Source organism: Aedes albopictus, chromosome 3 (assembly GCF_035046485.1).
Source record: "Aedes albopictus strain Foshan chromosome 3, AalbF5, whole genome shotgun sequence".
In the NCBI taxonomy this organism is placed as follows: domain Eukaryota; kingdom Metazoa; phylum Arthropoda; class Insecta; order Diptera; family Culicidae; genus Aedes; species Aedes albopictus.
The window spans coordinates 115,983,774-116,003,748 of NC_085138.1; the positions used below are offsets into that span (position 1 = coordinate 115,983,774).

The following is a 19,975-nucleotide window of genomic DNA, read 5'->3' on the forward strand; positions in this document are numbered from 1 at the left end:
CGGTCCCTAACCAAATAATTTCTTCAGTTGGCCTAGTTATGTCTAGAAAGACAATTTATAGAGTACAGTGAAATTTTTTTGAGTAAAGTTGTATCGCAAGCAACATATAAGTCATATAAGAGCTACGGTAGCGCAATTTTTGATTATATAAAATTGAATTTAACGTAACTCTAACACAATGCTAGAATTACTTCAAATTATCTGCTGTACATCCAAAACCTGGGCTGCTGTAACTATTATATGACATGTGTATTGCTTGGGATCTAAGCAATGGTACATGTTTCCTTGAAAATTTCTTAAAAAACGACATGGCTTTGAATAAGATCCGTAATAGATACAGGACTACTCGAAAGAAAAGTATACTGAAAAATACATTCATTGGGGTTCTATGTTCAATGACATATAATTCTAATTTTCAAAAACAATTCTCTTCAGTTTTGTACTTATTTTCTTGTAGAAAGCTGACTTACAGCCTCAAAAGTTTCCAAGTAGCCTTAGTTTAGTTTTGTTTTGCCTTTCTCGAACACTAAGTGTACTGGAAAGGCTATATGTTCACTCCAAAAATGACTTTTTGATAGAAGGCTCGGAGTGTCGAGTCACATATACTAATCAACTCAGCTCGACGAATTGAGATGATGTCTGTATGTGTGTATGTATGTGTGTATGTATGTGTGTATGTGTGTGTGTGTACAAATAAACTCACATCACTTTTTGGCAGTAAACCTCAACCGATTTTAACGACCGATGGTTCATTCGGCGGGGAATCTGGTCCCATTGTTTCCTATTGAAAATGGTTCGGATCGGTCGAGCCGTTCCGGAGTTACGGCCATTTAGGTGTTCCGGAACGGTACCCCAGGAAGGGACCAGATATGAAAACGCATCAAACCTATGCATGCGACACATCAAACCATGGCATTTTCGATAACCTGATGAGCGGTAAGCAGAAAAATAGTCTAAGACCATATCTGAACCGGTAGTGTTCCGGAACCGTTTCCGGGTGTCCCGCCGGAAGTGGCCAAATATACAATTGAACCAAACTCATGCAGGCGACACATCAAACCACGGCATTTTCGATGACCCGATGGACAATGAGCAGGAAAACATTCTCAGACCATATCTGAACCGGTAGTGTTCCGGAACCGGTTCTAGGCGTCCCGCTGGAAGTGGCCAAATATACAAGTAAACCAAACCCATGCATGCGACACATCCAACCACGGCATTTTCGATAACCTGATGAGCGGTAAGCAGGAAAATAGTCTCAGACCATATCTGAACCGGTAGTGTTCCGGAACCGGTTCTAGACGTCCCGCTGGAAGTGGCCAAATAAACAATTGATCCGAACCCATACATGCGACACATCAAACCACGGCATTTTCGATGATCCGATGGACAATGAGCAGGAAAATCATCTCAGACCATATCTGAACCGGTAGTGTTCCGGAACCAGTTCTAGGCGTCCCGCTGGAAGTGGCAAAACACACAATTGAACCAAACCCATGCTTGCGACACATCCAACCACGGCATTTTCGATAACCTGATGAGCGGTAAGCAGGAAAATAGTCTCAGACCATAACTGAACCGGTAGTGTTCCGGAACCGGTTCTAGGCGTCCCGCTGGAAGTGGCCAAATATACAATTGAACCAAACCCATACATACAACACATCAAATCACGGCATTTTCGATTACCTGATGGACAATGAGCAGGAAAATCATCTCAGACCATATCTGAACCATTGTTCCAGAACCGGTTCCGGGGTTCCCGCCGAAGTGGTCAAATCTGAAAGAGAAACAAACCCGTGCATGCGTCACATCAAATAGCGGCTTTTTAGATTACCTAATGCAACCAGGCCAGCAAGTGTTTCGGAATCGGTTTTGAGTGGCCGGAAGAGGCCAAATATAAAAGTAAAGCAAATCCAGGCATGTGACACATCAAATCGTGGCTTTTGAGATAACCTGATGAACAGTTAGTCATAAAATAGCCTTAGATCACACTAGAGACAACTGGTAGTGTTCCGGAATTGGTTCTGAGAGTCCCGTCGAAATTGTCAAACCCTGCATGTGACACCTTCAATTTGCAACGTTTTTGGTTAACCGATGAACAGTTAACAAGACAATAGTGTCAGACCATATTTGGTTCAGCCGGTAGTTACCCGGAATCAGATCCGGGTAGTAAAATGTAAAATTCAACCATACCCATGGATGCGGTACATCAAATCACGACCAGTCTTGACGACATTCGACACTTTTTACTACCTTCATTTCGCTACCGCAGTCGTGTTACATTCGTGCGCTACCGTTACCACACACAACACGAGCAGTAGAACGAAGATCAATAAACATAAGAAAGGGCCAAATTAATGTCATCTGACACGATGACATTTGTCTAATTCTAGCTTTACGCATAGATTTTCAGCCAATTCCGATTATGAATGTTAATATTAGTTTATTCTTGCATGTTGCATTGAATGCGACACATAGATGGGCAATATAGCTCTTATTATGGAAGAAGACAGGAATAACAAAAGCCGAACCGTCTCCTGAAGCCGCTATCGTCGTGAAGTGCATTCGTTTGACATTTTTGTTTCGAACAGTAGTTTGATTGCTTGTGTTGCGAATGTCGGAGACAAAGGAGGCCCAATATCGACGAAAAGGTTCAAATGACTGTGATCATTAGAACAAAACATAGACAAAACTAAAGCGATCTCATCAAATCGTACCATTCCAGATTCCTAAGGTATAAATTTATAGCAGGATGGGTCAACGTTGGATGAAAATATAAGAATTTGATCGCGTCAAGAGAAGATGGCGGCTGTTTTAATGAGTTTTGAGCTCTAAAACTATGTAAAATAAGTGTACTTGGCATGGGAAATATGTTCGGAGTCCACCAGAGTATCGAAGATAGCGGTCCAAAATTCAAGATAATGGTCCAGTATTCAAGTTAGCGCCTATTTGGAAGGATTTTAAATTCTTGCATTATGGACATATTTTGTATGGAAATATGTCCAGAATTCAAAATTTGTAATCAGAAAACCCAAGCTGTGCGCTGTTTCACAAGGTCTGCAATATGACTATAGTTTGAATGGGGAAGAATGCCGGTCTGATAACCAGAAAACCATAAACGATATGCCAAAATTCAATACGGTGACTATTTTATGTAATTTTAGGTGCAGAATCCAAAAATGAATATCAGAACATCCAAGATGGTGTCTCAACGTTCAAGATGGCGCTTAGTTTAGTTGGGGTAGTTATCCGGAGTCAAAAATATTTTAAAGCACGATATTTCAAAGCACGAGAAAGGCATCATCACCGCTAGGTGGATTAATTAGGGCATTTTCTGTAGTTATCCTCAGAAGTCTTTCTGGAAGAGTAATTAGAGGACTTCCTGAAAAAATCCTTGAATCCTTGAATCCTTGTCTGTCGAAGTCTTTGTTTAAATTTCTGGAAAAAACAATCACTTCACGAATCGCCAAACTCTCTAGAGGAACTTCAACGGTAAATACTAGAGGAAGTCCAGAAAAAACCTTTTAAGGGTTCTTGGAGAACTATTTGAATGACTGCCGGGAGGGAGATCCGTTAGAAAGTAAAGTTCGTAGAAACTCTCGAAGAGCTCCTTGGAGAAACCTCAAGTGAAATCCCTGGAAGAGCTACAAGAAAAATACTTTGAAAACTCTAGAAGCAATCCGTGAAAGCACTCCATGGTTTTACACATAATGGACGGACCTTGGGACGGACAGTCTCTACAATTGTACAAAATCTTGCATTGGTTGTCCTGCACTCCAGTGCCACGTTGTGGTTTTATTACATTCTAAACTTTCCGCCGTTTGAGAGCTATATGATTTTTTGAAAAGTCACGATAATGAGATCTAATATGTTAAAAAGCTCAATATATCCCTTATAATTATTGGCTGTCACAGCTGCTTCTTTCAAAGGATGAGACTCTAGAGTTGATTGTGCAGCATAAGCGACGAACCCGAATTCATTACAACTCTAACCCCACATGCCTACGGAACAAGGTGTCAACGAAGAGGGAAGAGCAACACTTTTCTCCCAGCTGCCCACCAACCCGTTTCGTTCCGGTATAACATTCAGCGGCAGCCCCATGCAACACAGTGACCCGAACCGGCTCCACAAGAGCTGACAAGAGCCTTTCTCTTTATTACATCACGATCAACAAAACAGCATCCCCAGCCTCACGGCGGCCTCGTCATCATCGTCGGTGGTGGTTTGACTTTTCTCCCGCAAAGCCCCGCCACCACACTGCACTCGCCCGTCCGTTTCTGTCCCCCGACGACCACCGGTGGATTCAGTTGGACAAGCTTTTTTCACTCCATATTTTGGAGAAAGAGCAAACCGCTTTGGGCGAACCAAAACACAACCGACCGAGACCGAACTGACGCGACTGCTGCATAGGAAAACTTTTTCCCATGATCTCCCGTCGTCGTTGTCGTCGTCGGTGCTCTAGCAGCACTAGCTGGTTCAATCTCGGTACTCCACTCGGCGCGGTGCGATGGCTGGTTCGGTTTGATGTTGAATCAACTTGTCGACGACGAAAAAAGCTGCAGCAGCAGCAAATGCGACTACGAAACCAGACCGGTGAAGTGATAATCTCACGGTGGCGCACGCGGGGGACCTGCCCCTGCAGGCTGTGACGCAGGGGGAACGCCGAAGGGAGATAACATGTAATAAAACAACATTGTTTGTAATACATAACCGAAAAAAATCGACGCCGCGGTGTTGAACTTTGCGGTTGATGGGAGCTACTTTCGGGGTTTGGGTGAAAATCTGTGTGGAAATATATGCAGAATCGGACGTTCAAGAAAGTTATACCTAGTTACAAATAGGTGTAGTTATGTTTTTCATAAAAAAACAACATCAAAGACAATATTTTATAAGCCGGCTGGCTTTACAAATCCCTGTTTTTTTTTATTTCCGTCCTAAAATTTTGATGAAACTTGTAGAAAAAAAAATGGAATGATACTTCAAATAATGCTACCAATCAGTGGTGTCATCGGGATTGTTATTGAGATATTAAAATATTGTTTTTGAATTCCTAAACATTTTATGAGAAATAACTCTTCCGCCCTCTTATATGTATGTGAATCACTTAAGTAAATTTTTACAATTGTTTGTGCCCTAAAGCGTATAACAAATCACAAATATATAAGATTTTTCCTAACGCTTTCCTAAATTTAGGGATAATGTCTATTTAAACTGACGATACTGATGCATACTCACAAATACACAAAAATAACATGAACGCAAGCAAAAATATGTCTTTATGAAACTAGAAATTTCCTGCCATTCGTGTGGGTATAAGAATAATATAGCCTTTCTTTTTTTTTTTGTATCAAAAGTTGAATTGTCCTTATACATATATAAAAATTACCATTACCTTCATCAATTTCTTTTGCATCTCCATTTTGCAATGGATAAAATAAAGATAATTGTACAAAAGAATCTTTCCTAGATTCTTCCAGGCATTACTTCTGAAAATTTTCCAACAATTTCTCCAGAATTTTTCCTAAGAATTTCTTTGTGGACGTTTTCAAAAACTCTTCCAAAAAAACTTTTGAAATTTTTCTTTATGTTTTGATGTAGAAATCTTTCCAGAAACTTCACGAAGATTTTTTTAAAAGAATTCCTGCATGACTTTCTTGAGAAGTTTTCGCACGAGTTGCTTCATAAACTCCGTAAGGAATTTATTTAAAACTCTTTCTGCATAATAATTCAAAAATTACTCAAGTGATTCCATTGAAAAATCTTTTAGAAAATTCTTCAGGGGATTTTTTTCACAATCGTACAAATTGGGTTGAAGGGTCTCAGATTTTCATGAAACTTGAACAGGCTGGGCTCATGGATATATGAACAGAAAAAAATAAGAAAAAATCAGAGTTGCATGTTTTCCCGGAAAACTTAGATGGTTTTTTTTTTTTTGTTTTGTGCTGACACTACTTACTTTGAAAAATCATAACTCAAGAACGAAGCATCGTAGAAACAACGTTTTTTTTTTCAAAAATGAAAGCAAATTTTCTCAGAAATCCAAAAAATCCAAAAGTTTTTCGCAAAGTTTTGCACAGTTGAGAAAATTCGTAAAGAAAAGCCGGAAAAACTACGCCTGAGCCCGTGGAAAATTTTCAAAAAAAATTTTTTTTGAGAAGGTTATTTTATAAGCTTTTTTCGCTGAAATTTTTGGAATGCACTTTTTTTCGTTTGTGAGTTATGACCAATTTGGTTTAAAAATGTCCAAATGTGCCATGTAAGTATTTTTTTCTGAAAAATCATAACTCAAGAACAAAGCATCGTAGAAACGAACTTGTTTACTGAAAATGAAAGCAAATTTCTCAGAAATACAAAAAATAATGAACTGGAAACAGTTTTCCAAAAAACTATGCCCGAATTAGCGGATTTTTTTCAAAACAATATTTTATAATCTTGGATTGCTGAAATTTTTAGAATGCACTTTTTTCTTTTCTGAGTGATGGCCAATTTTGTGAAAAAATGACCATGTAAGCCTATATTATATGGTTCAAAATTGGCCATAACTCATGAACGAAAACAATTTTAGCTGTGATCGCTTAAGAAATTAGAAATGTTTTGGCCCAAACCCGTTGGGGCATTAGAATTATTCATAAAATAAATTTTGAAGGAATTCCTTTGAAAATTCTATGTACATTTAACTACCACTTTCTCCGAGGAATCCTTGAGAGATATCTTGAGATTATTTTTTTTTATTTTGCGTTTGCGAAGTTACGATATATTCCGTAGATTGGATGCTAACTTATTCATGCTCTCAGATTGCTTTTTGGGAAAAGGTTGGGGAGATAGTCTTGCTTCAAACTTTGGCAGGAATCTTCCATTCTTACTTAAGTGGAACTTCATCGTGGATTTATTTAAAAACTCTGCAAAAATCATTCAGAAATCTGTGTCATAGCTTGATGTATAAATTCATTTAGAGATTCGTTTGGAAATTTCCCAAAGATTTTTTAAGAAAGAATTTCATAAATTTCTTAAGAAGTTTTTCCACAAATGTCGTCAGAAACTCTGAACAAGGACTCCATCAGAGTTTTCTCAACTTATTATTCCAGAATGTTTTAAATCCTTCAGATATTTCTTCAAAAATTTCTTTGGGTTTTTTTTTCGCAAATTTTCTAAAAAAAAATCTGTTTTTTTTTTTTTTGCTATAAGCCCCCCAAGAATTCATTCGGAAACTTTCTTTAACGGTTGCTTCAGCAATTTGTTCAGCGATTTATTCTAAAATTTTACTAAGGACCCTCCCAGAAATTTCACAAATAATTCTTTTAGAACATCTGGCAATGATTTCTTCAGAAATTCCATCAGGGATTTTTAGGAAATCCATACACAATTCCCGCAGAAATTCCTCTAGATGTGTTTTACAAACATTTTCTGAAAAGATTTTTTTTTTTTCAGAACGTTCTTCAGAAATGCTTCCTGGCTTTTCAGAAAATCTTACAAAAAATCCTTCAAAAGATTTATCAGAGATTCCTTCAAAAACTGTTCCTGGGTTTCAGAAATTTCCTAAGGAATTTCTGCTGCAATTCCTGTAGATTTTCACATCATCAATTTTCACATAACATTCTTTTAGAAAATCTTTAGAAATTCCTCTCAAGTGTAAATATGCAATTTCAGTAAATCTCTCAAAAGTCCTTCCTACAGGCATTTTTTTTTGTTTTGAAATTTCACCAATAATTCCTCATAAAATTCTCCCAGGATAAAGGACATTTTGAGAAATTCTTCCGAGGGTTCAACAGAATATCTTCCTTCAAAAATGTGCTCATTGGTAGCCATAATTTCCTCCAGGAATTTCACCTCGGATTTTTGCACAAAATTTCCCAAGCCAGCCATGGATTCATTCAGGAATACCTTCTCAATTTTGTTTTGAAAAAGTCCCCAAAGAATTCATTCGGAAGTTTTTTCCATGGATTGCTTTAGCCATTTCCCCAGGGTTTCTTCTTGAATCCAACGGTGATTCTCCCAGAATACCCAGATTCACAAATAAATCTTAGAGAACATCTTAAAATGCTGGTTTCAAAAATTCCATCAGAGATTTTTACCAAATTCATACAAAGTTTCATCACAAAATTCCTTTGGATATTTTTTTCCTAGAAATGCTCCAAAGGTTTTTTTACAGAAAATCCTAGAGAACTTTCTTCAGAAATGTGTCCTAATTTTCTAGAAAATATTACAAAAATTCCTTCAGAAATTTCATCAGAGATTCCTTTAAAAATTCTCCTTTATATTTTTTTTTTTGAATTCTTTTTATGATTTTTTTTTCAGAAATTTCATTTGAGTTTCTTCCAAAATTTTCAAAAAACATCTTCTTGGAAAATCTTAAATGGATTTTTTAATAAATTCTGTTTAAGCTATTTTTCTGAAATTTCAGAAAGTCCTTCTTTCATTCCTCCAGGAATTTCTTCAGAAATTTATCCAAGAATCTCTCCAGAAATTAGGATATCTTAAAAAAAAATCTTCCGGGGATTTTACAATCCATCTTCCTAAAAATCTTTCTGAAATTTTTCCCTTGGGAAACATGATGCCCTTCAGGAATTTATCATTCAAATTTTTGCAAAAAGTCTTCCATGCTAGCCATGGATTCCTTCAAGAATGCCTTCCAGATTTATTTTCTAATAGTTTTCTTAAGGATTTTTTTTTATTTTACTAGGGATTCAGCAAAAAATTCTACAAATGAATCTTGAAGAAGATCTTACATTGATCGCATCAAAAATGTTTAACAAGAATTTCTGACTAATTTATACAGAGCTTCTTCAGAAATTCGTTTGTATATTTTTTCCAAGGAACTTCTTCAGCAATTCCACCAGATTCTCTTCTAAAATTAGTCATTATTTAAGAAAATCTTGCATGGATTACTTCAGAAATTCCTATTCAGCTCAGATACTTTTTTTCGTGTGCTTTTCAGAAACTCTTTGAAAAAAAAACCTTATCCCACTCCTTCAGGAGTTTCTTTGGAAATTCCTCCAAAGACTCTTTCAGAAATTCTGCTAGGATAGTTTTGAAAACTTTTCCAAGGAATCTCCGGAAATTTTTCTTCGGAGATAGTTTTAGCAATTTCTCCGTCTAAAATTTCCGTCTGAAATGCCACTAGGGATTCTCCCAAAAAAAAAAATCAAAAATAATTATAAAAGATCATCTTGCATTGATTGCTCCAGTAGTTCGATCAGGGGTTTTCACCACATCCGTTTCGAGTTCCTCCAGGAATTTCCATAGATATTTTGTTTCCAAAAATTGATCCCAGGATTTGTTTTCAGAAAATCCTTAAAACATGCTTTAGAAATGTCTCCTGGGATTTCAAGATAATCTTGAGAAAATCCTTCAGAAATTCCATTTGAGATTCCTCCGAAAATTCCTCTTGATATTTTTCAGAAATTTCTCAATGGATTCGTCAGGCATTCCACTAGATTTATCCCGAAATTTTCAAAAAAACATTGTTTCAAAAAATTGTGCATGGATTATTTCAGATATTCCTTTACAGTATTTTTTCCGAATTTTTTGGAAATCTTTCAAAAATGCCTTCTTTTATTCTTTTCTTGAGTTTCTTTTTTTTATCTGTATTAACGAGATTTTTAGCCCTTGGCTAGTTCATCTTGGATAACTTGAGTTTCTCCAAGGATTACTCCAGGAATTCTTCCACGATTGAGGATATCTTGAGAAATTCTTCCGGTTTTTTTTATGCAAAACATCTTCCGAACATTTCTTCAGCAATGTGTTTATTGGCTGTCATGGATTCCTCCAAGAATTTCTAACTGGCAAAAAGTTTCTCAAGGATTTATTCGGAAATTCTCTAGAGGGAATGCTTAACCGATAACCCCCGGGGATTTCTTCTCAAATTCCACTAGGGATTCTTCCATAAATTTCACTTGTAATTCTTTTAGAACAACTCACATTGCTTGTTTCAAAAATTTTACCAGGGATTTTTATAAAATTCATGCAGAGTTTCTTCAGAGTTTCCTTTAGATATTTTTGCAAAAATTGCACCTTGAATGAATTGTAAAAATCTTTAGGAACTTTTTTTCAGAAATGTTTTCTGGAATTTCTTGTAAAAATTATTCCATAAATTTCATACTTAATTCCTTCAAAAATTCATCTTGATTTTTTTCCGAAATTTATTAAAAGATTCCACTTGTTCCGCTAGATTTTTTTTTCAAAAATCTCACGAAACAAATACTTATTTTTAGAAATATCAGAATTTCTTAGTGGGTTCACAGAAAACTTTTCAAAAAGCAAGGATTCTTTTCGAAAATTTCCACGAATTCCTTCTGAAATTTTAAGAGTTTAGCCTCGAATTTTGCAATCTGTTCGGAGATATTTCCTGGGAATTTTTACGATAGCTAAACGATTTAACTTCTGAAGGATTTTTTTCGAATACAGATACATTTTTTTTTCTGTTCGGGTGAGCCACTGCGACCAGTATTTAGATTTTTTGTGGCTTTACCCGTATCCTTAGTATTTAGTGCATGTCGTACTACTCCATTGTCATTGAGAGGCAATGAAGCATCGATTTCTGTACAGTTCCTGTTTTGTTATCCCAGAGGTGTAAGAAATCGATTGCGATGAAAAGGTTCCGTTATCATAGAGATTTAAATCTCAGTGAAAGAGCGCCCCTAATCAAACACAATCCACTCCATTCTGAGAAAAACAAAACGGTGGTACTGATATTTATCCATGCATCGGAACTCTAGCCCCATCTATGTCTTGCTTCTAGTTTAGTCCCAGGACAACAAAGAAAAACCCGGGACTTTAGGCTAGTTGCAAAACTCTGTCAAATTAGAGAATGTGTTCTGCAATAAGAATGCACGTGAGTCCTTGAATTACCAGAACTTAACAGTCCTTGATAGGTTAGTACGCAATCAGATACGTAAAGCATGTTTGTTTTCCTAACATCAAGTGTAGTCTCGGGTAGGCAAAGTCCGATTCTTTAACTATCAGCAAGGCAGAATAAATGCAATTTTAGAAACTGTCACCAGTAACAAGGACTTTGTACCATGAATCCTTATTACCAAAACACATTACCCCAACTTGACAAACCGGATGTCACTAGGGTTCGGTTTGGTAGATCTTGAACCGTAACGCAACACATAAAGGCGATCTACCAACGTTACGGGCTCCGTTAAAGATCGAGCATATTTTAAACCCCCTCAACCATTCATCCATCAGCACGGGTCACCTGACACCTTGGATTGGGGTTCCCTGTTTAGTGGACTTTTACCCCCGGAACAGGTGGTCCGTAGTGTTATTCTTAGCCAATTGAGACAACCGCTACCGACACTACACAGCTATCTAGGCTGATCGGGAAAAGAAGTTAACATTGATGGTTAACTTCATATGGATCCGAACAGCTTGAATACAGATACATAGTTATTCATTGGATTCTCCAGATATTGCTCCAGTGATGTCTTCACAAATATGCTCTCTAGGAATTTCTTCATATGTATATTCGTCTAAGAATTACATTAAGGTATTTCCCCAGTTGAGAATATATCAAGACATCCCCTTAGGAATTCAAACAGGAGTTTTCCCAGCAGTTGCGTCGGGTTCATCCATGAATTTCTTCAGATTTTCTTTTCTTCTCGGTGTTTTTTTTTTAATCTCTGTAGTAAAGGATTATCTTTCGGATTGGAATCACCCAAAGAATGCCCTTAAGGCACAATACTGGATTCATTTCTATGGGGCTGCGCCAGAAAAAGGGCGTTCTGATTTTAACATGACAGCTCTGCAACCAATCTGCGAAATTTCCGTCAAAACTCCCACACTTTCTAACAAATGTTCCTTCTTTCCTTCCTTCCTACTTTCCTTCATTCATTCGTTCCTTCCCAGGACATTGGATCATAGCTGCTAGTTTACTTCTGCACACGACTATTTCATTTGTTCTTTGATAACAAAAAATCATCTGAAAATGTGCCGCCAAATCTTCGCAAATTACAATCACCATTTGGCATTAATTAACACTATGCGAAAATCAAGTTTTAGATTCTAAATATATTCTAATGAAATTCATTTTTTTTTTTCTATGATAATTTATTCATCTGCTGCTTGCTGCTTTTTCTACTTCCAGGTAAGAACCCATCCCACATCCCAAAAATGAATCACCTTTCTCGTCAATAAACGCCACACTCTGAGAAAAATTCTCACCTTCATATCGCGTGAGTATCATTCAAATTCAGCCGTGTACCGCATCAAATATGACTCATCGAACCGTGCACTGCGCAGCAGTAAAATTGATGGCAATCGTTTCGAAACAACACCTGGCAAAATCCGATAAGCTAGTTAACACGATACCTACCTAGCTGATGATCATAGCGAGCGTCTTCGCTGATACCTACTTATAACCAACCAACCTCAACATATTGTAGCGCATTTTCATGTTTCATTAAAATCACTTTCAACGCGAATTACGAGGAAGTTAGCGCGGAAAACTTTCCGTGTTGTCAACGTTGGGTGGTCCTCGTTGTTCCGTACATTGGTGAAGCTAATGCGCATTTTGCACTGGGCTGACAAAAACAGTAGCTCAGTGGTTCTCAACCTTTGGCAAAAATGGTGATTTGGTAAAGAAAGTTCTATGCTGCTGAAATCAAGATACTAACCATGCTGGAAAGTAACACCAATTTGGCTATAGGTATTTACCCCACATTGAGAACCCCTGCGCGTAGCTGACGTGCACCAAACCTGCGGCGCAATCACTCTCCCTCTTGTCATGCGCCGTGAAAATATGTTTCACACCTATACCTACTTAGAGTCGAGTCAGCTCTTAGATGATAGAGAGCGAGTAGATAGCGTTCCGGCTCCTCGCTTTTGCGACACAAGCAACCATCATCCAAGCCATCCGATTCAGAGGAGGAAAACATCTGAGATCATCTTCAACTAATTATCATTTCTGGTCGTAAAATGTGTGAATTGAAGCTAAGTCTCTCCTCGGGCCGCAGAAAGCCCGGCCTCCAACAACGCCGCCCACCACAACTGCCTGAGTGGGATCAATGCTGATCGAGCTGTGAGCTCAATGGCGGAGGGGATTAATAAATCTGGCTTGATTTTTTAGCAAGTCGCTAAAAATCAATGCGATGTTTTTCGATGGATAAGATTATCGCAAAAATGAATAAAATATGAGCTTGTGATAGCTGCTGGTAAGAAAAAGGATAGTCAGGAAATGGGAGACGAGCAAAAAGTGCTGAAATGTTGTTTCTTTGCTGACGTATTTATCGCTGATCAGCATTTGACCTGACATAGTGACTACGTTTTTGTATATGACGGAATTATATAAATTGGTACATTTCTTGTTCTGCCTGTTGTCAGACTTTGGTAATCAGCAATTCCAGAGCTCACAATAATTCAAAGTTTTACAAGATTTTCGGCTAAAAATGGTATGAGACTTTACTAAACATGAACAAATGATCAAATCCCACAATTCTGATATTGATCTGATCTGTACATTGTCTAAAGTTTTATAAAATATAAATTAAAATTTGAGACAGTGTTGCTGGAAATTGATTTGACCAAATTTTAAAAGGAGAGTAGCAATGTCTGTTGATGTCATATTATAGAGTTTTTTCTACGTATTTCTGTGGTTTTGGGGCTCAAAAGCATAGAAAGGGTAGAATATGATGTAGGATATTTTTTCTCTGGATATCCTAAGTCATCCAAACTGTTCTTGAGTTTAGATCCTAAAGTCTACGGGTGTAACGGTAACTTCATTCGTTATACAAAGCTACGATTTGAAATCTATCATGTCCAGTAAGTCTTCAGGAAGTTCAAAAATCAGTATCAGAATATTTGGGATATCCTAGGTCATCCAAACTGTTCTTGAGCTCAGACCCTGAAGTGTACGAGTGTGACGCTACGATTTGGATTCCATCATGGCCATAAGTCTACTGAAAATTCAATAAACAGTATCAGATCAGTCGGGATATCCTAGGTCATCCAAACTGTTCTTGAGCTTGATCCTAAAGTCTACGCGTGAAACGGTAACTTCTTTCATTATACAAAGCTACGATTTATAATCTATCGTGTCCAGTAAGACTTCTGAAAGTTCAAAAGACAGTATCGGAGCAGTCGGGATATCCTAGGTCATCCAAACTGTTCTTGAGTTCAGACCCTGAAGTCTATTAAATCAAAAGTCACGGACACCGTCTTCAGCCAGAGGCTGTACAGACTGAATGGAACTTAACACTGGATACGGAGAAGAAAATATCATTACGAAAAGTTTCATCGCCCGGAGCGGGAATCGAACCCTCACCCCATAGCATGGTGCGATTAGAAGCTTGGTGACCCTAACCGCGCGGCTACGAGGCTCCACTATGAGTGTGATGGTAAATTCTTTCATTATTTAAAGCTACGATTTGTATTCCATCATGTCCAGCAAGTCTTCTGGAAGTTCAAAAGAGAGTGCCAGAGCAGTTGGGATATCTCAGGTCATGCAAACTATTCTTGAGTTTAGATCGTAAGACCTACGGGTGTAGCGGTAACTTCTTTCATTATTCAAAACTACGATTTGTAATCTATTATGTCCGGTAAATCTTCTGAATGTTCAATGGACATCATCAGATCGGCTGGGGTCATCCAAACTATTATGATGTTAAAAATCTAGCATCCACAGCTAGATTTACAGCAATTGAAGTTTCTGTTTTGGTTATATAATAGAGATGATATAATATAATGTAATATTATGTTTTATAAACTATTATACTTACTGGAGCTCGCAAAATACTATCAGAGACTATGACCTAGCTTCGGGATATTCTGATGTTCAGAGTCTACAGCCGTAATAAAATCTTTTTATGCTGTTTTGGGTTACACAACATTACCAACCGTGTTGATTGCATTTATCTCGTTTATTCAGCGTTGATAACAATTATATTAAAACTGAATCAACAAATCTTCACCATAACACTCGATTCGTGGCTGCAGCCCTTATCCTCGGCCGCGTCCCACATTTGCCTTCAGATTTGTGCTCGAGATGTGGCTTCGTCATATCTTCACCTTATCTGGAAGTTCTTGGTTGTAGGGAAGTTTAGTAAACCTAAAATATCTCAAAGGTATTTTGGAATAGTTCTGAGTTTTACAGAAGTTCACGGATCTGGGTAGGTAAGACTAGGTAACGTAACTTTTGATAGCACAAATGTTTCAAAGGTACGGAACAATGCCCACTAGTATTTGAAGAATATTAGTAAATATAGTTCATTATGTATAATTATTTAGTGTAGCAGCCTAGCGTTGCAAGTGTAGATATAAGGTTGTGTACTTCAAGATTGGATGACCTAAATTATCACAAATATTTCATGAAGTGACCCTTAAGAGCTTAGAGGTTAATGGATCTAATTTGGTTGTGTAACGTTACTATCTAAAACGAAATCACCTTATGTTACGGTAGTTGTTTTTATAAAACTAAGCTCCATAACAACAATAATGTTTTTTTATTGCTGTTCGGGTTTGTCACTGCGACCAGTTTTTAGATCTATTGTGACATTACCCGTATCCTTAGTGTAGTGCATGTCGCATTATTCAATTGCCATTGAGGGGCAATAAAGTATCGATTTTGTTACAGTTTTTGTTTTGTTTTCTTAGAAAACAAAACAAGAGTACTGATATTGGCCATGCATCGGAAACCTAGCATCACCCTTGATTTACTGCTGAATTCTCCCCAGTAAGAAGTTTAGAACCCGGGTTTTAACATTAGCAGCAATACCATTCCAGTTCCATAATAAGGATTCTAGTATGTTCCTTGCATATCAGCACTTACCTGTCTTTGAAGAGTTAGTGCATATATGGATCCCTAACCCGATTTGATGTCCTTTGCATCAAGTTTAGCCTCGAACGGCGAGGTTTTTAACTATCTGCAAAGTAAAGTTAATTAACTTAGTTTTATTCAGACACCGTAAGCCACCACGGTACCAGTGACAAGGACTAAATACTATGATTCCTTGAATTGCCAGAACGCATATTCCAAAATTGGAAAAGTAGGTCGACACTAGGTTTCGGTAGATTTTACTCCGTAACTCAACACGAAAAGGTGATCTACCCACGTTACGAGCTCCGTTAACGATCGAGCATCTTTGAAACCCCCTCAATCATTCATCCATCAGCACGGGTCGCCTGACACCTTGGATTGGGGTTCCCTGTTTGGTGGACTTTTACCCCCGGAACAGGGGTCCGTAGTGCTATTCTAAGCCGGCAGCTACACGGGCAATAATAATGGTTAATAATAATATAGTGTATATTTTTGGGATATAATAATGGTTAATAATATCCCAAAAATATACACTAAAACCTCTTTTATGCATGTTATTTTTATGCACTTTTAATTTATGCCGCTTTTTTATGCCCTGCACAAAAAGAGTGAAAGCTACTCAGTATCAATATTGTGCATTAAAATATTCAATAACGACGGTAACTATTGCAACAGTGGCCAAGGGGTGTTTTACAGAGGAATGCAAAGGAAGGTTACAGGTTCGTTTTTGGATGTTTCCGAAGGTCTCGTGTGCGTTACATGGGATCCGAGGGGGTTTAAGGGGGATTTCGGAGGCATTTCAAGATGCTTCAGAGGATTTTCGGTGGGATACAGAGTCGTTACTTAAGCGTTACGTAGAGTTTTCGTAGGGTTCGGAGCATCTAAGGTGCGTTACATGGGGCCCGAGGAGGTTTTAGGGGGATATTGAAGGCATTTCGAGACGATTCAGAGTATTTTCTGCGGGATTAAGAGGCGTTACGAAAGCGTTACGGAGGAGTTTTCGGGGGATTTGGAGCCCTTCAGTTGCGTTACATGGTGCCCGAGGGGGTCTAAGAGGGATTTTGGAGGCATTTCAAGACGTTTCAAAACCACTTCGGTGGGATTCAGAGGCGTTACGGAAGCGTTACTAAGGAGTTTTCGCAGTGTTAGGAGCTTCTCAGGTGCGTTACATGGAGTCCGGGGGATTTAAGGGGGATTTTGGAGGCATTTCAAGACGTTTCAGAGCATTTTCGGGGGATTCAGAGGTGTAACGGAAGCGTTACGGAAGAGTTCTCAGGGGTTTCGAAGCCTCTCAGGTGCGTTACATGGGGCCCCTAGGAGGTTTAAGGGGGATTTTCTAGGCATTTCAGGAAGTTTCAGAGCAGACTACGGAATTGCCCCTAAAGCCGCTTGGAACGCCCCTGGAACCCACTTAATACTATTGAAATACCCCAGAATTCCCCGTAATCCTATGAAAACACCAAAAAAATCTTGACAGATCACCCTTAAAAGGCTTCTCAAATCCCCCGAAACAACCCCTTAAAACGCACGTGAAGCCCCTTGGAACCCCCTTTTTGGGCTCTCTGGGAACTTTATGGAAACCCCCTTAGCCCCACCTCAACTGTCCAGGAGCAAATTTCCCTCTTTTTATGCCTTTTTTAAAATTATGCACGTTTTTAATTTATGAAGTACCAGCCATGTGCATTGAAAGAGGTTCCAGTGTATAACAACGCTTATTGTTCCTCGAACTACTTTGGTAAATACAGTGGATATAACACTACTTAAGGTGGAGATACGACTCCGCTGAAAAGTTGATCGATCGGTTACCCGCTGCTGGTAACCAATCGATTAAATTTTCAGCGCAAACCGACATCCGGTTCTTCAGATTTGATCTTTTGAAAGTATCTTCACCTTAACGTACTGGCAAAAGCACAAGTGTAGAGCTGAAGCTATGGTCTCCGAAGTAGTTTGGTTGATCTTCTAGAATATCTCAAAACTATCTTGGAATGACTCATTAAATTCCAGGGGGATTACATGTTACAGTTGCATTGTAATGGTACAGTTTACTGTTAGAATAACTACTGTTAATGCCAAGAGTAAAACTTCAGGACAGTTTGGACGACCCGTAATGTCTCAAAGGTTCATAATAATATATAGAAAACTTAAGGTTGGCCCAGTAACCATGATTGATTATGCAAGGTTACTCAGTATATCAGATATGGCAACTGTTACGAGTGTGGGGTCTCCAGTTAACCTAGTGGTTAAGGCTATGGATCGTCAATCCATCCATCCAACGGGTTGGATTCCCGTTCAGGTCGGGTAAAGTTTCTCGACTCCCTGGGCATAGAGCATCATTGTACTTGTCACACAATGTACAAAAACATGCAATGACAGGCAAAGAAAGCCCTTCAATTAATAACTGTGGAAGTGCTCAAGGAACACTAAGTTGAAGCGAGGCAGGCCAAGTCCCAGTGCGGATGTAGAGCCATAAAGATGAAGAAGGAAGAACGAGTGTAGCTTTAAAGTTCTAAACTCCAAGACAGTTTGGCTGACTGACAGTTTTGCATTGATTGCTTCGAAAATTCCCTTATTAATTCATTTGGAAAATTCTCCAGAGATTCTTCAGATGTCTCCGAAAAAATCCTAAGAGGCTCCTATTAAGAGCTTTCCAAACATTTTCTCAGTAATTACTCTATGGATACTTTTGAAAAGTCCTCCTGGAAATCATTCAGCAATCTTCCAAGGATTTTTCTATATTTTTGGACCAATAGCTTCAGAAATTACTGAAGCATTTCCATCAGAATATATCTTTCAGGGATTCCTTCAAAAATTTCCCCAACTAGTGATGGCTTCACAAGATCTTCCAAAGATTTTTTGAGGAGTTCTCCCAGAGATTTCTTAACAAATTCTTCCAAAGTTTCGTTCAGAGATTTGTCTACAGATTCCTCCAAAGATTCTTTTAAAACCCCTTCCAAGCATTTCCTCAGTAATAACTCCATTTTTTTTTAACATCCAGGAAATCGGTCAGAAACCTTTGAACGAATTTTTTGTTTTGAAATCTTCAAAAAATCCCGGATTGTTTCCTTTAGCGAATCTTACAAGAATTTGTTTTTCCTAAAATTTCGTAATTAATCCATCCAGCGACCACTTTACAAGGTCTTTCATTGGTTCCTTCAGAAAATCATTTAACCTTCCTTTTGTATCACGTTGGCAGCAGATCGCTGACGTAGTGTACGGTTTGGGTCAAACATGATCCTAATGCCAAAGGGGGGTAAAAGTGTACCTACTCTAGATTTTTTCTCCGAGTTTTTTTTTTTGAAATTCCTTCGGAGATATTATTTTCTCCCAGATTTTTCCAGAAATTTCGCCAGGAACTTTATTAGAAAATCTTTCATGGATTCCTGCTGAAATTATCCAATGGATGCCGTTGGAAAGTCCTCCAAGCATCGTTTCAGAATATCTTTCAATGATTCCATACGAATTTTTTTCCAAGGGTTAGTTTTTGAGAAAAATCAATAGACTGCTCAAAAAGCCTCACGTAAATTTCTTCAGTAATTTCTCAAGAATTGCTTCACTAATTTCAATAAATTTTAGACGGGCTTGGTGGTCTAGTGGCAACCGCTTCTGATTCGTATGCAGAAGGTCATGGGTTCAATCCCTGGCCCGTCCTTTTCATCCTACTTTGTATCTTTCTATCCACTTTCTCTCGCTCTCTCTTCTCTACATATACAACTCATGTACAGGGGATGGCCAAAATGTTTGGGATAGGCAACTTTTTTTCTCCCACAAAAAAATTCAACATGCTATAACTTTTCATAGAGTGCATCAAAAAATCTCAAATTTTGACTGTTTGTCAACCTATTATATGTGCATCATTGGTACAAATTTGGGCTCGATTGATTAATTTTTCGCGAAGTTAGAACCGTTCGGGTAAAACACTTTTATTTAGACAACTAATTTTTGAACTGTCATATCTCGGAAACCAGTGAACCGAATTGAATGAATTTTTTAACGTTTATCAACAATATACTGATACTTGATACGACGTTATAAAATGTAATATTTTCTCACGACGAATTGAGTTATATCGGGTTGAAATTTTTACCCATATAGGGAAAAATAAGTCAAATTTACAATACTACACAAAAATTACTAAATGTGTTCTTTCTTCAATCTGAATAGGCTCTAATATATCTGATTAGAGATAACTTGAGAACAGAAGTGGAAAATCTTTGGATAACA

At 38.0% G+C, this 19,975-nt stretch overlaps 1 protein-coding gene across 2 annotated transcripts in view; it reads left to right on the forward strand.

Moving 5' to 3' along the window:
- The window catches only part of LOC109430493 (uncharacterized), a 376,017-nt gene that overhangs the window by 119,717 nt on the left and 236,325 nt on the right, over positions 1 to 19,975 (forward strand). Inside the window, exon 2 of one of the 2 annotated variants that reach the window (XM_062859819.1) lies at positions 12,089 to 12,556. The exons of the other annotated variant lie outside the window; for it this stretch is intronic. Within the exon in view, the coding sequence (XP_062715803.1) occupies positions 12,089 to 12,092 (4 nt within the window). The 3' untranslated portion in view covers positions 12,093 to 12,556. Of the gene's footprint in view, positions 1 to 12,088; positions 12,557 to 19,975 lie in introns of those variants that run through there. 2 annotated transcript variants of the gene reach the window in all.